This window comes from Ovis aries, chromosome 15 (assembly GCF_016772045.2).
Source record: "Ovis aries strain OAR_USU_Benz2616 breed Rambouillet chromosome 15, ARS-UI_Ramb_v3.0, whole genome shotgun sequence".
NCBI classification, from domain to species: domain Eukaryota; kingdom Metazoa; phylum Chordata; class Mammalia; order Artiodactyla; family Bovidae; genus Ovis; species Ovis aries.
Genome location: NC_056068.1, coordinates 35127018 through 35148961, shown reverse-complemented (window position 1 = coordinate 35148961; position 21944 = coordinate 35127018). Strand labels below are relative to the sequence as shown.

Sequence of the window (21944 nt, the reverse complement as noted above, 5' to 3'; positions counted from 1 at the left end):
TAGCATTATTCCTTCCAAAGAAACCCCAGGGCTGATCTCCTTCAGAATCGACTGGTTGGATCTCCTTGCAGTCCAAGGGACTCTCAAGAGTCTTCTCCAACACCACAGTTCAAAAGCATCAATTCTTCGGCGCTCAGCCTTCTGCACAATCCAACTCTCATATCCATACATGACTACTGGAAAACCATAGCCTTGACTAGACGGACCTTAGTCGACAAAGTAATGTCTCTGCTTTTGAATATGCTGTCTAGGTTGGTCTTAACTTTCCTTCCAAGGAGTAAGCGTCTTTTAATTTCATGGCTGCAGTCACCATCTGCAGTGCTTTTGGAGCCCCAAAAAATAAAGTCTGCCACTGTTTCCACTGTTTCCCCATCTATTTCCCATGGAGTGATGGGACTAGATGCCATGGTCTTCGTTTTCTGAATGTTGAGCTTTAAGCCAACATTTTTACTCTCCTCTTTCACTTTCATCAAGAGGCTTTTGAGTTCCTCTTCACTTTCTGCCATAAGGGTGGTGTCATCTGCATATCTGACGTTATTGGTATTTCTCCCAGCAATCTTGATTCCAGCTTGTGTTTCTTCTAGCCCAGCATTTCTCATGATGTACTCTGCATAGAAGTTAAATAAGCAGGGTGACAGTATACAGCCTTGACGTACTCCTTTTCCTATTTGGAAGTAGTCTGTTGTTCCATGTCCAGTTCTAACTGTTGCTTCCTGGCCTGCATACATATTTCTCAAGAGGCAGGTTAGGTGGTCTGGTACTCCCATCTCTCTCAGAATTTTCCACAGTTTATTGTGATCCACACAGTCAAAGGCTTTGGCATAGTCAATAAAGCAGAAATAGATGTTTTTCTGGAATTCTCTTGCTTTTTCCATGATCCAGCGGATGTTGGCAATTTGATCTCTGGTTCCTCTGCCTTTTCTAAAACCAGCTTGAACGTCAGGAAGTTCACGTAGAAGGATACAATTGTATACAATGCACATTTTAATGTAAAGCACATGTTGTTCACTCACTTTGCGACCTCACAGAATGCAGCACACCCCACTCCTTTGTCCTCACCATCTGCCAGAGTTTGCTAAAATTCATATCCATTGGATCAGTGATACTAATCTAACCATTCCATCCTCCACTGCCCCCTTCTCCTTTTGCCTCCAGCCTTTTCCAGCATCAGGGTCTTTTCCAATGAGTTGACTCTTCACATCAGGTGGCCAAAGTACTGCAGCTTCAGCTTCAGCATCAGCCCTTCCAATGAATATTCAGGATTGATTTCTTTTAGGATTGACTGGTTTGATCTCTGTGCAGTCCAAGGGATTTTCAAGAATCTTCTCTAGCTTCACAATTTGAAAGCATCAATTCTTTGGTGCTCAGACTTCTTTATAGTCCAACTCTCAAATCTATACATAGTTACTGGAAAAACTGTAGCTTTGAGTATATGAACATTGGTGGGAAAAGTGATGTGATTAAAAGTGATTAAAAAGCTTTTTAGTATGCTGCCAAGGTTTGTCATAGCTTTCCTTCCAAGGAGCAAGCATCTTTTAATTTGCTGGTTGCAATCACCATCTGAGTGATTTTGGAGCCCAAGAAAATAAAATCTGTCACTGCTTCCACTTTTTTCCCTTCTATTTGCCATGAAGTGATGGGACCAGATATCATGATCTTCATTTTATTAATGTTGAGTTAAAAGCACATGCATTTATTCTCAAGACACCACATTTCTGAGTGAAAATCATAAGGCACTACATGCTCAAGGGATTCATTTTATTCCATAACTCTGTAGACATTATTAGTGATGATAATGGTGATGATAAGAGCATATGTTTACACAGCACTTATCACAAACCAGGCATTGCACTAGTCTCTCTCTACATACACACTCATACTATTTACATTAGTGTAAATAGTATTTACATCATTCTTTTGTTATAAGATTTTAAATAAATTCAATATGACATATACACACAAACATGCATCACCATTAAAACTGTATCACCATTAAAAGTGTTCTTGAGTCTTTCTTAGATCAATTTAGGATTGTTAGAAGCCTTATGTGCTAAGAGATTTCCCTTTCCTATTATGTAATTCAAAAGTATACTAAACAAAAACTTGATGCCTCCTACAGGAAGAATATCAATTATAGAATTTATTTTATGTAGTGCTTTACATATATTAATTCATTTAATTTTCACAATTATCTTATACATTATTTTTTACAGTCATAATATATACTATACTGTTTTATAGCAAAGATCACTGATGCACAAGAGGTTAAGTCAACCGATTCTTATAGTTTGTCAGTGACTTGGGACCTGAATTCAAGCTCAGAGAGCTTGAATCTTCTACTTCTTCACAATCTTCTATTAACATATTTTCATGAAATACAACAGTCTGTGTTATAAAAATACCTCTGGTTTTGCTGGCCTCTAAATATATGTTTGGAATTTTTATCTTTTTTTGTAATTTAGTATTGGTTTCACTCAGATCCTTGCCATTAAAAGCATTCTGTTTTTTATTCTTTTCTTTACTTGGAGAAAAATGCTGTTTTCACAACTTAAAACTGAATGACTAGTCACAAGAGCTGGAAAATGAAAGCAGTTGAGAATATGGAGACTAGTTAATTACCTTTTCATATTCCTCTTCAGAAGGGTTGTATTTCCTCAGCCACTCAGCAAGCGGTTTATCTTTAAAGGATCCAGTCACACCATATTCCACTTGGATTTTCCTGAGGGTATCTGAAGCAGGAACTAGCTCCACCATGCCTTTAGCAACAAAACATTAAGACATGTGAAAATGTATCCCTGCAAATGCACAGCTTTTGATGTTTGACATAAGATACCAGTTAAGAATAATCATTAAAAAAAAATCAACTCTGGCAGCCCATACTAGGAAGTGTGAACAATCAAAATTATCAATATAAAAATCAATTTTATTTTCAAAAGTACCCAAGATATAAAACTGAATTTGACTATTTGAGACTTTATATCTGTATATCCATGTGCTACCCCCACAAAGAGTAACAATTTTAATTACAAACTAGGTAAAACTGATTCCACTAATAAAGCTACTTATAAGATATATGCTGTCCCATTTCAGCACAAAAGAAGCTTCTCTATAGCATGTATCTGGGCAATGTAAGAGTGTTTCAGAGTATAGGAAGCCCTTTCAAAGGGAAGAACAGATTAAGATGGTCTTTGTGATGTGTCTGAGTCTCAGGTACATGTTTTCTCTTCCTTACTGAAATGTAAATGCTATACTTATGTAGAAAAATCTCAAAAATATATGTCTTGAAACACAAATCCACATAGAGAACTGTACCTTTTGTGTTTAAAAAAAAGACTATTATGTATGTTGGAACATACACAAAATAGTCTCAGAAAGAGAATTCCCTGAGTTAGAGAATTCTCTGAGTTAGGACTCAGAGTTTCACTGCTGGGGTCACAAGTTCAATCGCTAGTCAGGGAACTAAGATTCCTGCATGCTGTGCGATATGGCAAAAAAAATTTAAAAATAAAAAAAAAGTAGTCTCAGAAACCTATGTAAATGGTTATATTCTGGGGCCAGGCTGCCAAGAGGTGTGGGTGAAAATTAGGATTCCAATTTATTCTATTACAGGCTATATGGATATTTTACTATATGTGTATATAGAATAAAGATACAGATACAGAGACCTGCTCTGAAGAAAGGACTAGGCTAAGGTTTCCAGGCCATTCCAAAAGAAGGCATTCAAAAGAAAGCATTCAGGGCCAGGTTATAATCCCAGTAGTCTAGTCACACATGGCAGAGTGAATTCATTTGAATCTTTTATGTTGCTTAATTACATCATCTGATTTATAGTTCACAGTGACATGCTCTTTCAATGAATATCTGCATCCCGATTTTATGAGTATGATTAATCAAATTTTTAATATACATACAAATTTCTAATTTCTTTATCAAACACATACACATACAAACTACTATGTACAAAACAGTGGATAAAAGTTCATAATGATACAAAGTACAATTATCCTCTAAGGGAACTTAAAATGAATCTAGCAGAGAAGACGCAATGTCTGGTAAGTATTAAAGACAACTGCAGAACCTGGAGAAGGGAGGATTACTATACACTGATTATTTTAGGCTGAGGTGCTTGTTAAAAACTTCAGTTTTTAACCATGTGAATGTGGTTTCTTCATTTGAAAAATAAGGACACAGAAAGATAACACAAATGCAAAGCTTTAGCACAAGGCAAGGCACAAGGTAAGCCTTGTGTTAGAAACAACATAAAAAGGAGGAAGTTCATTGCCTACAAAATTACACAGAATTCCATAAGAGAAAAGAGCTCAACTATATGAAATAAGTATGGTGACAGAAAAACTAATCCAAGCAAATGACAGACTCATATTAAGGAATCTCTCTTGATAAAGTGACTTCTATTTTACAAGACGTACTGTCTTGCAAGATCAGGGCTACTCATTGGGTTATTATAGAATATCAGCAAGAATTCTTAAAATTTACTTGATTGCCCCCTTTTTGAGGAATTATTCTGACCAGGGATCGAACCTGTGCCCCTTTGTAGAGGAAAGGCAGAGTCTTAACCAGTGGACCATGAGGGAAGTCTCTGACCTGATTTCCTTTTGATAAGATAAAGTCTATACATTCTAACCTGAGAAAGCAAAGCGATATGGTTGAGATCATAGACCAGCATCAGGACCATGCGAGCATGAACACTCTGAGCATTATCCAAGGGAAAAAAAAAAGACTACATCTAACAGATTTACCTCGATCTCTGCCAGTTGAGAGACATTTGAAAATTACCATCCTCAGATCTAGTCCTTCTTTAAGCCAGATCTTGTCCATAATCTTTATCATTTGCAAAGCTAACATATCTTGCCGAAGATCTTCACCAACCTTGAAATCGAGGAAGCAAAATGAAACTTGTATATTTCCAAAAGCCTTAATAGATTACATATAAAAAAGGGGGGAGGAGTAGGGAGAAGGGAATAGAGAAAAGAGTAAAGAATAAAATGAACTGAACCATCTTTTTATTCTTCTGCAGCATCCCAGAGAAAGTTACTTAACTTCTTTATGTCTCAATTTCCTGTTCTGTACACTTTAAAAGACTGGGTTTTACAGTATAAGTATTATATTCAATTTTTTAAAGGGGCAATATGGGGGATCTTTTTGATGATCAAAATATTTCATATCTTGACTGTATCGATGTCAACATCCTAACTGCAATATTGTATAAGATAATATCATTGAGTAGAGGGTATGCAGGATTTCTGTGTAATTTCTTAAAGTGAACTATGAATCTACAATGATCAGTTTACTTTAAAAAAAAGTTAGCTCTCCAAAAATGAATTCCAACTGGAATTACATCAAGTTTTCATTTTCTTCTTAAATTAGATAAAATAAGTTTAAAAACACATTAATGATAAATATATTTTTGAGATGAGCCAAGAAAATTACGGGGGGAAAAAAAGAGTTAATTTGCCTTAAAAAAATTACAACATACAAAATTACTGTATTCAAAAAGATGAGACTGTTTTAGGAAAAGGCAAAGACATCAGTAAAATAAAATGGAGTCCAAAACCAGATCTGAGTATATGGGAACTTGCTATATATATCAAAGGTGGTTGACTAATCAAACTCATTGAATTAACTAAATCTCTACATTCTTTCCTAAAAATAATACTAACTGTGATTGCAACAGAGAAAACGTTGATTGCTAATGCATGTGTGTGCATGCTCAGTTGTGTCTGACTCTTTGCAATCCAATGGACTGTAGCCTGCCAGGCTCCTCTGTCCACTGAATTTTCCAGTCAAGAATACTGAGTGGGTTGCCATTTCCTTCTCTAGGGGATCTTCCTGACCCAGGGATCGAACCATGTCTCTTAAGTCTCCTGCACTGGCAGGAAGATTCTTTACTGCTGCCCCTTTACCATGCACCTGGAAGCTCTGATTGGTAACAGATTTCCACAGGTAAGTTACATGTTTTCAAAAACAGTGCCAGTTCATAGTTTTGCCATTTCACTCTGCACATCTCTAAGGTGTACCGTTTACATCATACTCTGGGTGAAAGGCACTACCTGGAGCTGTGATATACTTAACTAGCATGAGATGGCCATATGCAGCAGCTCTAGCCCAGAGTTGCACTTGTTCCCAAATCCATTTGGAGACAGTTTATAGCAGTAATAATTTTTCACAGCTATTCAATTTCATTAAACACTGAATAAAATTACTTTTCCAATTCTCAAAAAGGAATTTGAGAAAAGAATTTTTAAATTACAAACAAACAAAGTCACCTTATTCTGCTCACCTTAAACATGACATTAATTTCTTCCCCCATTGGATCAGCATTCACCATTGTGACTTTCAAGGGCACAGCATTAGAACTGAAGAAGGAACATGACTACAAATATAATACGTTAAGCATTAAAATGATAATACGGAAATGAAAATAAACTGAACAAACTCATTAGCAGACATCAAATTTAAAATTAAACTGGTTAAAAAACTAATTTAAGACTGTGAGAGTAATTTTAAAAAAACAACAAACAAAATCCAAAGGGAAAATGTAATCCCCACTACCCCCACCTTCAGTGACATACATACAACCCAGTCACCCCGTTATAGTCCAATGAAGAGTAGCCATATGTCAACTTTAAAAAAATTAAATCTGAGACTCCTTTCAAAATAAGACTCTAATGGATGAATTAACTGGTTGCTTTTGCTGAACTCATGTTAGAGAAAAATCCATTATTTGTATTATTATTAGCCCAATTAAAAATACAATTACTCAATTTTGATATTACAACTACTTTTTAATGACTCTAAAAAGTGTTATAAACCTTTGAAGAGTCCACATGGCCATTCACAAGGAAGGTAAAAAACTGCCTACCTGTGACTGATGAGTTTTACCATTGGAATTATAACATATGCAACTATTATACCATAGCAAAAATAATTTATTTCAAGTCAATAAATAATTTCATTCTCCTTTTTTGTTCAGGAATGGTAATTAGATAAGCATATACTGAGATAAAAACAGATCTTACACAAACACACAACCAGAAGTACTTATAACCAACCTATGCACTTATAACCAACCTATGTACTGCATTTGCCTTAAGCATAGCTGCCCACCTGCCTTTTTATTACACAATATTTGAAAATGTAATATGAACTAAAGTATTTTATGTCACCTTAATATTTAATTCTTTTGCCACAAGACTTGGATTGAGAGGAAGACGGCATTTACTTTTTAGAAAAAAGGACTGCACTCGTTCCATACTCCTTTGGAGGACAACCTAGTTAAAGAAATTGATATTTTAAGTACATAATGAAAATGAAGACCTACTTTTCAGACAACAAAAGCATGATGTGGACCCAATTTTTTAAATGCCCAACTGTCATGTGGTCAAAAACAGCTGTTGCTAAAGAAAGTTAATTTTACTATAAAAATAAAATTTACAGCAAAGACTATAAACATAAGGGGGAAGTACATATGCTCATATTTAACATATTTGTTAATACTAACAGTCAAATAAACAAATAGAGATTAAATAATAACAAGATACCAATTTTTATCTAACATGAAAAATTTAAGATAACATCCAGTGCTGGGAACAGGGTCAGAAATAGATACTTTCATAATCTATTGGTGGGGAGTGGAGTCTTCACTGGTTAATTTTTGTTTTTGACATTGTAATTTAATATAAATGATTATAACTGAAAATGAATTAGCTCTTGACTGAATTATTTCATCTGTAGGATTATCCTATAAAGGAATACTGGCAAAAGGGCAAACACACATTCAAGTTCATCACAGAACTGTTCAGGAAAAGAAAAATGTATAAACAACCTGCATAGATGTAATGGTTCATAATTTATGCTACCATACCTTGTAATACTATGTTCTCATTAAGAAACAAAAAGTGTAATTATATGTACTGACATGAATTCTCCAAGTCAAAAAAAAAAGCAATTTACAAATTAAAAAAGCATTATTGCTAAAAGAAATTAAAGATCAAAGATACCCCACGTTCATGAACTAAAAGACTTATTAATTATAAGATTGTGATATTTCCCAAATATTGATCTACAAATTCAACACAATCTTTATCAAAACTCCAACTGCTCTTTTTGCAGAAATGGGAAGGCTGATACTAAAATTCATATAGTATTATAAGGGACTTCCAAACAGCCAAACAATCTTGAAAAACAAAAAGTTGGAGGACTCACACTTTCTGATTTCAAAACCTGCTACAAAGCTATGTAATGAAAAAAGCACAGTGTGAAGACAGAGATATAGATCAATGGAACAGAACTGAGAGTCCAGAAATAAACCCATACAACTATGGTCAACAGATTCTCAACTATGGTGCTGAGTTTATTCAATAGGAAAGAACAGTTCCTTTAGCAGATGGTGTAGCAACACCTGGATAACCACACGTAAAAGAATGAAGTTGGGACTCTTAGCTCATAGAACAAAGCAAACAAATAACAACAAAAATAACCTCAAAATGGATCAAAGACTTTTTAAAAGTGAACCTATAAAACTCCTAGAAAACGTAAGTGTACATCATTGTGACCTTGGATTTGACAATGAATTCTTAGACAGGATAGTAAAAGAACAAGCAACAAAAGAAAAAAAAATTAGATTTCATAAAATTAAAATCTTCTGTGCATCAAAGTACATTACGAAGGAAATAAAAATACACAAAATGGGAGAAAATATTTACAAACAGTGTATCTGATAGTGTCCAGAATACATAAAGAACTCTAACAATTCAACAATAAAAAGACAAATCAATTAAAAAGGACTTAGAAATTTCTCCACAGAAGAAATACAAACGGCCAACAAACAAATGAAAATAAGCTCCAAATCATTAGCCATTAGACAAATGCAAATCAAAACTACCATGAGATACCACTACACATCCACTAGGATGACTATAGTTTAAAAAAACTAAAAATAAATTGTGGTGAGGATATGGAGAAAATGAAACCCTCATTTGTTTTTTTGTTATTGTCACTAAGTCATGTTCGACTCTTTGGGAAGCCATGGACTGTAGCCTGCCAGGCTCTTCTGTCCACGGTGTTTTCCAGGGGAGAATACTGAAGTAGGTAGCCATTTCCTTCTCCACGGGATCTTCCCGACCCAGGGACTGAACCCGTATGTCTCCTGAATCTCCTACATTAGCAGGCGGATTCTTTACCACTGAACCCTCATACCTTACAAGTATTATACCAGAATTATAAAATGGTGAAGCTACTTTAGGAAACAGTTCAGTGGTTCCTCAAAAAACATAGAATTACTATATGATATAGTAATTCTACTCCTAGGCAAAGTGAAAACAGATGTTCAAACAAAGAACTTACACACAAATATTCACGGCGGCACTATTCAGCAATAGTCACATAATAGAAACAAGTTTGATGTCCATCAATAGATGAATGGATAAAGAAAATGTGCTATTATTTACCCAATGGAACACTATTAAATACACCTGCCAGAATATAAATGAATCTTTAAAACATTAGGCTAAAAAATTAGACACAAAAGGCCACATGCTGCATGATTACATTTATATGAAATGTCCAAAATAGGTAAATCCATAGAGATAGAAAACATATTAGCTCTTAACAGGACCTGGGAGGAGAGGGGAATAAGGAGTGAGGGGGTTTGTGGTATATATAGGCTCTCTTTCTGTTGTGATGAAAATATTCTGGAATAGATAGCGGTGGTAATTGCAATACACTATAAATGTACTAACAATCAATGAACTGTACACTTTGGTTAAAATAGTGAATTTTAGCTAAAAAAAAAAAAAACAACAAACAACCCCATATGTGTATATATATGTTTCTATAATTATAATTCTTTAACTCCAAAAACTTGTATATACACTTAAGTGTATATATGTGTAAAGCCATATAAAATGACCAAGCAGGATATAAACTATGAAGATACCCACAGGGAAAAACCCAAACTGGAAACGTCCTAATTTTTTACTCTGTAAGCTTGTAAGCTTATCCATTTGAACTTCTTCAACAGTAGCATCAATTCATACATTTTTATTACTTTTATAATCACAAAAAAGTGAGAAAGCAAAACAATACGAAACAAACTCAAAAGAACAATTTTGATCGGAAAGAAATTAATAAGCATGGAAATGAAAGGGAACTGAGTTAGGATTTAAAATCTTTTCCAATAGATTTTAAGCAACCTTTGAATTAATCTGCTTAAGACAGCATAGGTAAGTTCTGCTGGATGTCTACTGAAAAAGAATAAAAGCTTAACTTGTCAGCACTGCGAAGAGTCTTTAACATCAAAACATTTATGTTCTCTCTGTGGGTACATACCTGTCTGGCTGATCCACTAGCCTGTCTTACTTTTTCTGCTACTCCTCCTAAAAGCTGTACAAGCTTTGTTTGCTTCAAAAGTTCTTCTCTGAGTCCTTTTCCTCCTACTGAGAGGAGAGCACCCAAAACATGTTCATATCGGGCACCAAACTGTGCATCATGCAGAGCATCCTTGAGGAGCCTAATACAGCAAAATATTTATGTCAGCCGCTTTCAAGACCTAGATTAATGTCTCTCAAAAATCAGCTTAAAAAGTTTAATTTGGGATATCTAGGAATTAATTTTAAGCTATACAAGCAAGAAAAACTCTTTCAATATTACAGAGATCTAACATGCCAAGTAATTCTGCAATAGAGGGTTCTGTTACTTCTGGTGTTATTTCTAAATACATAAAAACTTAGCTTCTTTACAATAGTCACTTCAATAAAACATCTGGTATCAACAGCAAATAGTCTGAGCATACTGTTTAGACTTTTGAGTGTCATTTGCACAAATAATAGGAACAGAAATAAAGTACTTAAGAAAATTTAAATCTTACCAATATAAATGGTGTGCTATCTGTATATTTCCCAACGCTCTGGACAGAAGGAAGTGCACTAATGAACTATTCAAGTAAATTTCATATTTCAAAGCCTACATGCAAAGAAAAATAAGAATCAGTAGTTGTCAAACCCATACTACATTGTTAGGATAAAATTATCAAAATATAAACTATATAAATCAAGGATTACTCTTGTTGAGGAAAGATGATACTAATGAAAAATGAAACATTAATTAATTTAGGTGAAATTAATGAAATCAGGCAGAAAAGTACACTGACTTGGGATTAACATTATTAGCTATGTTTAAGTGGCCAATTTAAAAAAAAAAAAGGAAAGAAAACCTCAAGTCTCTAGGTACATATATATATATATAGTATTCAAGCAAGGCAGCTGACAATAGTAGAAAAAATTTCACACTAAATTCAAACGCAACGCACTTTAACATCCCCACTGAACAAAAGTATTCAATACTTTTAATCAAAACAGAAATGAGATCCCTTAGCAAGATCCCTCCCTACTCATAAAAACTGGAGAGAGCGTAAGAAGGGTAGATAACCTAGTAAAAAACTTACCTGCACAAACTGTGGAAGAAGATCTGTAAGCTCATCATCGCTAATAGCCTCAATCCAGGTCACAGCCAGGGACCTCACTTCCTGATCAGCAAATCTAGAAGCATACCACAAAATCAAGATTTGACGATGATTTCTAATGAACCTGTTTTCCCCGAAGACACAATCTCAATTCATTCCTGACAAAGAAAGCTCAAATAGCTATTGAAAAGCAATGTATTTCATCTTTTTTCTTAGGAAAAAATCATATTGTCCTATAGACAAATCCAATTTTGTGACTGTTTAGAAAACTTTAAGATCATGAAAATAAATTCTGACCCATATCATAAAACAAATTATTCAAAATTTACAACTTCTCTAGATTAGTTTTCAATGATATGACATCCCTTTTTAATAACCTGAACACAGATGTGTATAGAAATATGCATTTACACATTTATATTACACTGCTTCCACATTAAAACAAAGGGAACTAATCCTGTAAATAATATCTTGCCAGAAAAATTGACAACAATAAAACAGAAAAAATAAATTCAACCACAGTTAACTTACTTTGAATCAAGCAGCTCCAAGGCAGTCAGTGGATGCAATGGAGGCCACTGCTGAAGCAATGAATAAGTTTTGGCAAGATTAACCCATTTCCAGTTTGGGGCACTTGAAAGTACTTTAGGAAGACAATTTGGGTGTTTGAGGCAATAATAACGTTTCTCCCACAAAAAGGCTTTATCTTCTTTAGAAAGTCTAAATACATAATACAATTAAATTACTTCTCAGTGATACCATAATGACAGTTATAATCTCAGTGATTAAAAATACAAAGGAGAAATGCATTCCTTTTACGACAGCCACTTCTTGGTAGAATCATTAATACTAATTTGGGATAGAAAAACAGAATGTTCATCAAACACCACTAATCTACCCTAATTTGGGGGATAGAAAGAAATCATTCTACTTTGAGAGAAGAGTCTTAGTTAAGAAACTGAAGGATAATTCGGCATAATAAAATTTATTGAGCTCTAACCAGATGCCAGGCACTAGAAATTAGAGTTGAATAAGGAGAACCTACTCTAAAAGCAAGGATTTTATCATTTTATACAAGTAAGATGAAAAGTCATGTCAAAATCAAATACTACTACAAAATTTTAGACAATGAATACAGAGCTCATTTGAGGAATATTCAAAATAAAAATCTGTTTTGGAGATTCCAATTGACTCTTAATGACAAATGTTTATGTGAAATATTTCACTATTTCACTACCCATCTATCTACCTTTGTGTTTATAATCCATGCAGTGAACTAAAATGTATTCATTACATGTGGAATATGAAGAAAAAAATTAAAATATTGCAAAAAGGCACACAATTAGGTTTCTCTCCTTCCAGTTCCTCTCCCAGTGGCAACTGCCTCACCTAGTATATTCTTTCAGAGTTAATCTATTTTTATAGAAGCATATACAAAGGTGTAGATATCAAATTCTCTTTCCTTTATGTTAATGATAACATGAAATTAAAAGATGCTACTCCTTGGAAGGAAAGTTATGACCAACCTAGACAGCATATTCAAAAGCAGAGACATTACTTTGCCAACCAAAGTCCGTCTAGTCAAAGTTATGGTTTTTCCAATAGTCATGTATGGATGTGAGAGTTGGACTACAAAGAAAGCTGAGCACCGAGAATTGATGCTTTTGAACTGTGTTGTTGGAGAAGACTCTTGAGAGTCCCTTGGACTGCAAGGAGATCCAACCAGTCCATCCTAAAGGAGAGCAGTCCTGAGTATTCATCGGAAGGACTGATGCTAAAGCTGAAACTCCAATACTATGGCCACCTGATGAGAAGAACTGACTCACTGAAAAAGACCCTGATGCTGGGAAAGACTGAAGGCAGGAGGAGAAGGGGACGACAGAGGAATGAGATGGTGGATGGCATCACTGACTCAATGGACATGAGTTTGGGTGGACTCCAGGATTTGGTGATGAACAGGGATGCCTGGCGTGCTGTAGTCCATGGCGTTGCAAAGAGTTCGACACAACTGAGTGACTGAACTGAACTGAACACACTATACATACTATCCTACTTGCTTTCTTCATTTAATATCTTATATATTAATAACAGCCATAACTTCATTCTTAATAGTTACATAGTGATGTTAGATAAATGTACCATAATTTAACCCATTAATGAACGTGTATATCCATTTTACAACAACCCAAATAAATACTGCAAGAAATATTCTTGTCTCCACAAGCAAATATAAAAGGGTTTTCTTTAAAATAATACTATATCTGGAAGTGGAATTGTTAGGTCACAGATTATGGACACTGTGACCTTAATAGACTTTGCCAAATTGCTCTCCCAAAGCTTTTAAGAGTTCTGCCAACAGTTTAATTCCTATTTTTCTATATTCTATCAACACCTCATATAATGAGACATTTTAATTTTCAACAATCTGACATGTGAAATGGTAGCTTGAATTAATTTAAAACTCTTTGATTACTGAGAGGCTGAACATTTTTTTCAGACATTTAAAAGGGTTGTATTTCTTTTCCAAAGAAAAACCTAGTCATATTCTTTGTCTACCACTGTGTTGTCGGTTTTTCTACTTATATAAAAAGATTCTTCATATATTAAGGAAATAGGTTATAGTCCCCAATCTGTTATTTGCATTTGATTACACAGAAAGTTTGACTTATACAAATTTCTAAATTTTATGCAGTTATACAGTCTTTTTATACAACTAAAAACAGAAAAAGAAAACTTTCCATATCAGGAACACTGCTAAATCATGAACTAAATCAGGACATTTAATAAACCATTAACTTGAACTTTACATTGTAAGAGACAATCAGGCAAGAGAATTAAAGGAGCATACCCAAGTGATGAGTCTCTGTGAAGAATACCAAGAAGTCTCCCCTTCACATCATTCTCCAAAGTTTCTAAGTTATGTTGTTGTATAATGCTTCTGTCCACTTGAGGAGCAGTATAAATGATATCAAATGTAGGAGAAGGAAAATCAACCTTAAAAATCAATAGAAATTGATCAAATTACAGCTGAAAAGTCCACATATTTGCTACATTTACTCATTTTTGATTTGTCTTAGCAAATAGGGTGAAAATATCAAATATTAAATTAATGCTTCTGTCCTTTTATTAAGAGTGATTACCATTATCAGTACTTCTCAATAGCACATATATTTGTGGGACTGGTATAAGTGCATCTTTTACTATTTCTCAGAAATAGGAAATGGCTTATTAACAGTTAAATACAGACCCTAAGATCTAAACAAGATCAATTAGACTTCTTTAGTAACAACTGAGACCATGGTATACATATATTCTTTATGAAGAAATTCAAACTTAAACGTCTCCATGTGTCAGAAATATCATTACCTGTAATACTATTCTTTCCATCACATATCCTTTTTTTGGGACTGTTCCGGGAATAAGATTTGTATGTGATGAAGTCCAAAGATACAGAAGCTTAGTTCCACATGTTAAAAACCTTCATGAATATAAACAGAAGAATACTGTGGTTTTCATTTTAATAATTAATTAAAAACTCACAACACATGGTAATGTATTAAAAATGTTAATAATCAAATATTTATTAAGTATCCTGTATATAGAAAGAACATATTAGAAGGAGTCACTGTCTATGGTGTATTTTCACTTTAGGTAAATGTACTGAAGTATGGAAGTTAGAACAAAAGAAGGGAAGATGAAATGGGGCTTGGGACAGAAGAAAAGATGGGTAAAGTCTCAGAGTCACCTGTCCCCAAAACAACTTCTATAAATAGGACAGTGTTTGAACATCATCTACAGAGAAACATATCTCAAGGTGGTGGTTTGGATTTCATAACCACTCCTTGAATTCTACCATAAGAATAAAAACACATGTCAAAGAAACTAGTATCTACTTTGTGTCAAAGTACTGATTGTTCGAGATGAGAAGTTTAATCTGTTCGTGACCAAGGGTCAGCAACCTTTTTCTATAACAGGCCAGACAGCAAATATTTGGGGTCTTCTGTGGAGAAGGAAATGGCAACCACTCCAGTATTCTTGGCCTGGAGAATCCCAGGGACCGGGATCCTGATGGGCTGCCGACTATGGGGTCGCACAGAGTTGGACACGACTGAAGCGACTTAGCAGCAGTAGCAGCTGGGCTATATAATCTCTGTCAGACTCAACTCTCCTATTACAGGGCCAAAAGAAGCCATGAATAATACATTTTAAAACTGTGTGCTGTGTTCTAACAAAACAAAAAACAGGCAGTGAGCTGGAGTACGCTGACACTTGCCCTAAACTACCAATTTATAATCTACTGAAATTAGAAATATTCACCAATAAAAATATTGATATATCTTTCCACAGATGAAATTTCTGAAAAATAACATGATATATAAAAGGAAGAAACTATAAGCTTCATCAAATTTTTTTCATTTTATTCATACAGTAAATATCCTTTCCAAAACTAGACTCCAGTTTATGTTTTCTCTAGCAGGTTAACAGCTTTAAAATTTTTGGCACAGGAATTCCCTGACAGCTAGGAGACTGTGCTTCCACCGCAGGGGACCAGGTTCAATCCCTGGTGGGGGAACCAATACCCTGCAAACTATGTAGGGTGGCCAAAAAAAGATCTTCCGACATTATATTCTATCTATTCTAGAGCCACCCTCACCCTCAGCTAGATTATCTGAAGGCAAATTCTGATTATATTATTTTATTTGCATATACTTTTATGAGTCTCTAAATGATAAATACTGTTATTTAAACATAATCACAACAAAATAATTAAAAATAGCTATTTGTAAGTTATCAGCTAGGGACTTCCCTGGTGGTCTAATGGTTAAGAATCCGCCTGCCCATGCAGGGAGGACAGGGGTTTGATCCCTATTCTGGGAAGATTATACTTGCTATGGGGCATTTAAGCCCAGGCTCAGCAACTACGGAAGCCCACACAACTAGAGCCTGTGCTCTGCAACAGAAGCCACTGCTATGAGAAGCCCGCGTACCACAAGAGCAGCGCCTGCTCACCACAACTAGAGGAAGCCTGTGCACAGCAGCGAAGACGCACGACAGCCAAATAGTTAATACATTGAGAAAAGGGATCAGCTATACAGTCAGCATTCAAATTTCTCTGATTGCCTCTAAAAAAATTTTTTAATAGCTGGTTTGAATTAGGATACAAGCAGGTCCAACATGTCTGTTGGGTGATATGTCTTTTTAAGTATCTTTTAAGTCAAAGGTCAAATTCCAGACTGTCATGTGCTTTTGTAAGTTAACCTGTATTAGAACAAAGCCACATTCACTCTTTGACATGTTGCCTATCACTGCTTTCGTTGCTGCGACAGAGACTACATGACCTACAAAGTCTCAACTACTGTCTAGTTCTCTTTACAGAAAGTTTACCAAGTCTTGTTTTAACCTATACATTGTTCCTTTTTATCCTGTTACTTGTTAAATAATCCAAGTCTTTTGTTGTGAAAACTTCTCTGTATCCTTTACTGACGGCCTTCCTCTGCTATCATTTTAGCATGTCCCTTTATCTCCTATGTTTTCTGTAATATTTAGATCTAAAGAACTGAGCTGATTCAAGGTTAGTAATATGGCAAGAATACGTAATGTTTTACAGCTGGAATTGTATACTCCTAGTTCCTGATGCATCAAATAAAGCATGCACTGTTTGGTGTGTCTCTCCTTCTGTGATGTTAAGATAATTAAATTTGTTCAAGTGTTATCAGTCTAAACCATTTATTATAAAGTTCCAGCAAAGTTAATCACAATGGTTCCTAAACAGGCATTAATAAATCATTACTTAAATCATGAGGCGACGGACAGCGCAAAAGCACAGCAGAGAGGAGTTACCCCACGCCCAGGGTCAGGGGCAGCGGCCGAGAGGAGCTACCCCATGTCCGAGGTCAGGGGTGGCAGCTGAGAGGAGCAACTCCACATCTAAGGAGCAGTGGCTGCACCAGTGCAGGAGGACCGAGAGGAGCTACTCCACATTCAAGGTCAGGAGGGGCGGCTGTGAGGAGATACCCCTCGTCCAAGGTAAGGAGCAGCGGCTGCGCTTTGCTGGAGCAGCCGTGAAGAGATACCCCACGTCCAAGGTAAGAAAAACTCAAGTAAGATGGTAGGTGTTGCGAGAGGGCATCAGAGGGCAGACACACTGAAACCACAATCACAGAAAACTAGCCAATCTGATCACAAAGACCACAGCCTTGTCTGATTCAATGAAACTAAGCCATGCCATGTGGGGCCACCGAAGACAGACGCATCATGGTGGAGAGGTCTGACAGAATGTGGTCCACTGGAGAAGGGAATGGCAAACCACTTCAGTATTCTTGCCTTGAGAACCCCATGAACAGCATGAAAAGGCAAAATGATAGGATAATGAAAGAGGAACTCCCCAGGTTGGAAGGTGCTCAATATACTACTGGAGATCAGTGGAGAAACAACTCCAGAAAGAATGAAGGGATGGAGCCAAAGCAAAAACAATACCCAGTTGTGGATGTGACTGGTGATAGAAGCAAGGTCCGATGCTGTAAAGAACAATACTGCATAGGAACCTAGAATGTCAGGTCCATGAATCAAGACAAACTGGAAGTGGTCAAACAGGAGATAGCAAGAGTGAACGTCAACATTCTAGGAATCAGCGAACTAAAATAAACTAAAATGGGTGAATTTAACTCAGATGACCATTATATCTACTACTGCGGGCAGTAATACCTTATAAGAAACAGAGAAGCCATCATGGTCAATAAGAGAGTCCAAAATGCAGTACTTGGATGCAATCTCAAAAACGACAGAATGATCATTGTTCGTTTCCAAGGCAAACCATTCAATATCACGGTAATCCAAGCCTATGCCCCAACCAGTAACGCTGAAGAAGCTGAAGTTGAATGGTTCTACGAAGACCTACAAGACCTTTTAGAACTAACATCCCCAAAAGATGTCCTTTTCATTATAGGGGACTGGAATCCAAAAGTAGGAAGTTAAGAAACACCTGGAGTAACAGGCAAATTTGGCCTTGGAATATGGAATGAAGCAGGGCAAAGGCTAATAGAGTTTTGCCAAGAGAGCACACTGGTCATAGCAAACTTCCTCTTCCAACAACACAAGAGAAGATTACACATGGACATCACCAGATGATCAACACCAAAATCAGACTGATTATATTCTCTGCAGCCAAAGATGGAGAAGCTCTATACAGTCAGCAAAAACAAGGCTGGGAGCTGACTGTGGCTCAGATCATGAACTCCTTATTGCCATATTCAGACTTAAATTGAAGAAAGTAGGGAAAACCACTAGATCATTCAGGTATGACCTAAAGCAAATCCCCTATGATTATACAGTGGAAGTGAGAAATAGATTAAAGGGACTAGATCTGACAGACAGAGTGCCTGATGAACTATGGATGGAGGTTCATGACATTGTACAGGAGACAGGGATCAAGACCATCCCCATGGAAAAGAAATGCAAAAAAGCAAAATGGCTGTCTGAGGAGGCCTTACAAATAGCTGTGAAAAGAAGAGAAGCAAAAAGGAAAGCAGGAAAGGAAAGATATTCCCATTTGAATGCAGAGTTCCAAAAGAATAGCAAGGAGAGATAAGAAAGCCTTCCTCTTGATCAATGCAAAGAAATAGAGGAAAAGAACAGAATGAGAAAGACTAGAGATCTCTTCAAGAAAATTAGAGATACCAAGGGAACATTTCATGCAAAGACGGGCTCAATAAAGGACAGAAATGGTATGGACCTAACAGAAGCAGAAGATATTAAGAAGAGGTGGCAAGAATACACAGAACTGTACAAAAAAGAGCTTCACGACCCAGATAATCACGATGGTGTGATCACTCCTGTAGAGCCAGAAATCCTGGAATGTGAAGTCAAGTGGGCCTTAGAAAGCATCACTACAAACAAAGCTAGTGGAGGTGATAGAATTCCAGTTGAGCTATTTCAAATCCTGAAAGATGATGCTGTGAAAGCGCTGCATGCAACACGCCAGCAAATTTGGAAAACTCAGCAGTGGCCACAGGACTGGAAAAGGTTTTCATTCCAATCCCCAAGAAAGGCAATGCCAAAGAATGCTCAAACTACTGCACAACTGCACTCATCCTACACTCTAGTGAAGTAATGCTCAAAGTTCTCCAAGCCAGGCTTCAGCAAGCCATGGTTTAGTGAACCATGAACTTCCAGATGTTCAAGATGCCTTTAGAAAAGGCAGAAGAACCAGAGATCAAATTGCCAACATCCACTGGATCATCAAAAAAGCAAGAGAGTTTCAGAAAAACATCTATTTCTGCTTTCTTGATTATGCCAAAGCCTTTGACTGTGTGGATCACAATAAACTGTGGAAAATTCTGAAAGAGATGGGAATACCAGAACACCGGATCTACCTCATGAGAAACCTGTACGCAGGTCAGGAAGCAACAGTTAGAACTGGACATGGAACAACAGACTGGTTCCAAATAGGAAAGGGAGTACGTCAAGGCTGTATATTGTCACCCTGCTTATTTAACTTACATGCAGAGTACATCATGAGAAATGCTGGGCTGGAAGAAGCACAAGCTGGAATCAAGATTGCTGGGAGAAATATCAATAACCTCAGATATGCAGATGACACCACCCTTATGGCAGAAAGTGAAGAGGAACTAAAAAGCCTCTTGATGAAAGTGAAAGAGTGAAGAAGTTGGCTTAAAGTTCAACATTCAGAAAACGAAGATCATGGCATCCGGTCCCAACACTTCATGGGAAATAGATGGGGAAACAGTGGAAACAGTGTCAGACTTTATTTATTTGGGCTCCAAAAGCACTGCAGATGGTGACTGCAGCCATGAAATTAAAAGATGCTTACTCCTTGGAAGGAAAGTTATGACCAACCTAGATAGCATATTCAAAAGCAGAGACATTACTTTGCCAACAAAGATCCGTCTAGTCAAGGCTATGGTTTTTCCAGTGGTCATGTGTGGATGTCAAGAGTTGGACTGTGAAGAAAGCTGAGTGCTGAAGAAATGATGCTTTTGAACTGTGGTGCTGGAGAAGACTCTTGAGAGTCCCTTGGACTGCAAGGAGATCCAACCAGTCCATTCTGAAGGAAATCAGCCCTGGGTGTTCCTTGGAAGGACTGATGCTGAAGCTGAAATTCCAATACTTTGGCCACTTCATGCAAAGAGTTGACTCATTGGAAAAGACCCTGATGCTGGGAGCGATTGGGGGCAGAAGCAGAATGGGACGACAGAGGATGAGGTGGCTGGATGGTATCACCGACTCTATGGACATGAGTTTGGGTGAACTCCAGGAGTTGGTTATGGACAGGGAGGCCTAGCGTGCTGCGGTTCATGGGGTCGTGGAGAGTTGGACACGACTGAGCGACTGAACTGAACTGACTTAAATCAGTGTCAACCAAGAATGCTTTTGACTCCACTAGATATTTGGCAATGTCTCGATACTTTTTGGTTGGCAACTAGGGAGTACCACTGGCATTTAGTGGACAGAAGTCAAAGGTGCTGCCAAAAATTCTACAATGCACAGGACATTCTCCCACAGCAAAGAATCATCTGGCTCAATATGTCAACAGTGCCAAGACTGAGATTTCCTGGCCTAAATCTTTTATTTCAGTAGGAATTGCAACCTCAGATATGCAGACACCACCCTTATGGCAAAAAGTGAAGAGGAACTGAACAGCCTCTTGATGAAGGCAAAAGAGGAGAGTGAAAAAGCTGGCTTAAAACTCAACATTCAAAAACTAAGATCATGGCATCCACTCCCTTCACTTTATGGCAAGAAGATGGGCAAACAATGCAAACAGTGACAGACTTTATTTTCTTGGGTTCCAGAATCACTGCAGATGGTTACTGCAGCCATGAAATTTTTTAAAAGACACTTGCTCCTTGGAAGAAAACCTATAACAAACCTAAACAGTGTACTAAAAAGCAGAGATATTACTTTGCTGGCAAAAAGTCCATCTAGTCAAAGCTATGGTTTTTCCAGTAGTCATGTATGGATGTGAGAGTTGGACCATAAAGGCTGAGCTCCAAAGAATTGATGCCTTCAAACTGTAGTGTTGGAGAAGACTCTTGAAAGTCCCTTGGACAGCAAGGAAATCAACCCTGAATATTCACTGGAAGGACCAATTCTGAAGCTGAAGCTCCAATACTTCTGGACCACCTCATGCGAAGAGCCAATTCAATTAGAAAAGACTCTGATGCTGGCAAAGATTGAAGGCAGGAGGAGAAGGAGATGACAGAGTATGAGATGGTTAGATGGCATCACTGACTCAATGGACATGAGTCTGAACAAGCTCCAGGAGATGGCGAAGGACAGGGAAGCCTGGCATGCTACAGTCCATAGGGTCGAAGAGAGTCGAACACAACTGAGCGACTGAATAACAACAGAAATTGCAAAATTCTGATATTCTGTCATTCTTTCTACATCTATTAGCTGAAATTTTTCTACAAAGAACCTTCTCACATCAATTATTTGGTAATCC

The 21944-nt window shown here is 36.7% G+C and overlaps 1 protein-coding gene across 1 annotated transcript in view; it reads right to left on the bottom strand.

Annotated features, from left to right (window-relative positions):
- PIK3C2A (phosphatidylinositol-4-phosphate 3-kinase catalytic subunit type 2 alpha) overlaps nt 1-21944 on the bottom strand; it is a 79972-nt gene that overhangs the window by 12029 nt on the left and 45999 nt on the right. Inside the window, exons 13-22 of the mRNA XM_004016121.6 lie at nt 14846-14957; nt 14328-14473; nt 12011-12199; nt 11462-11555; nt 10886-10980; nt 10348-10528; nt 7185-7289; nt 6299-6391; nt 4758-4887; nt 2620-2756 (exon numbers count right to left, since the gene is read on the bottom strand). Coding sequence (XP_004016170.2) covers nt 2620-2756; nt 4758-4887; nt 6299-6391; nt 7185-7289; nt 10348-10528; nt 10886-10980; nt 11462-11555; nt 12011-12199; nt 14328-14473; nt 14846-14957 — 1282 coding nt within the window. The remainder of the gene's footprint in view (nt 1-2619; nt 2757-4757; nt 4888-6298; nt 6392-7184; nt 7290-10347; nt 10529-10885; nt 10981-11461; nt 11556-12010; nt 12200-14327; nt 14474-14845; nt 14958-21944) is intronic.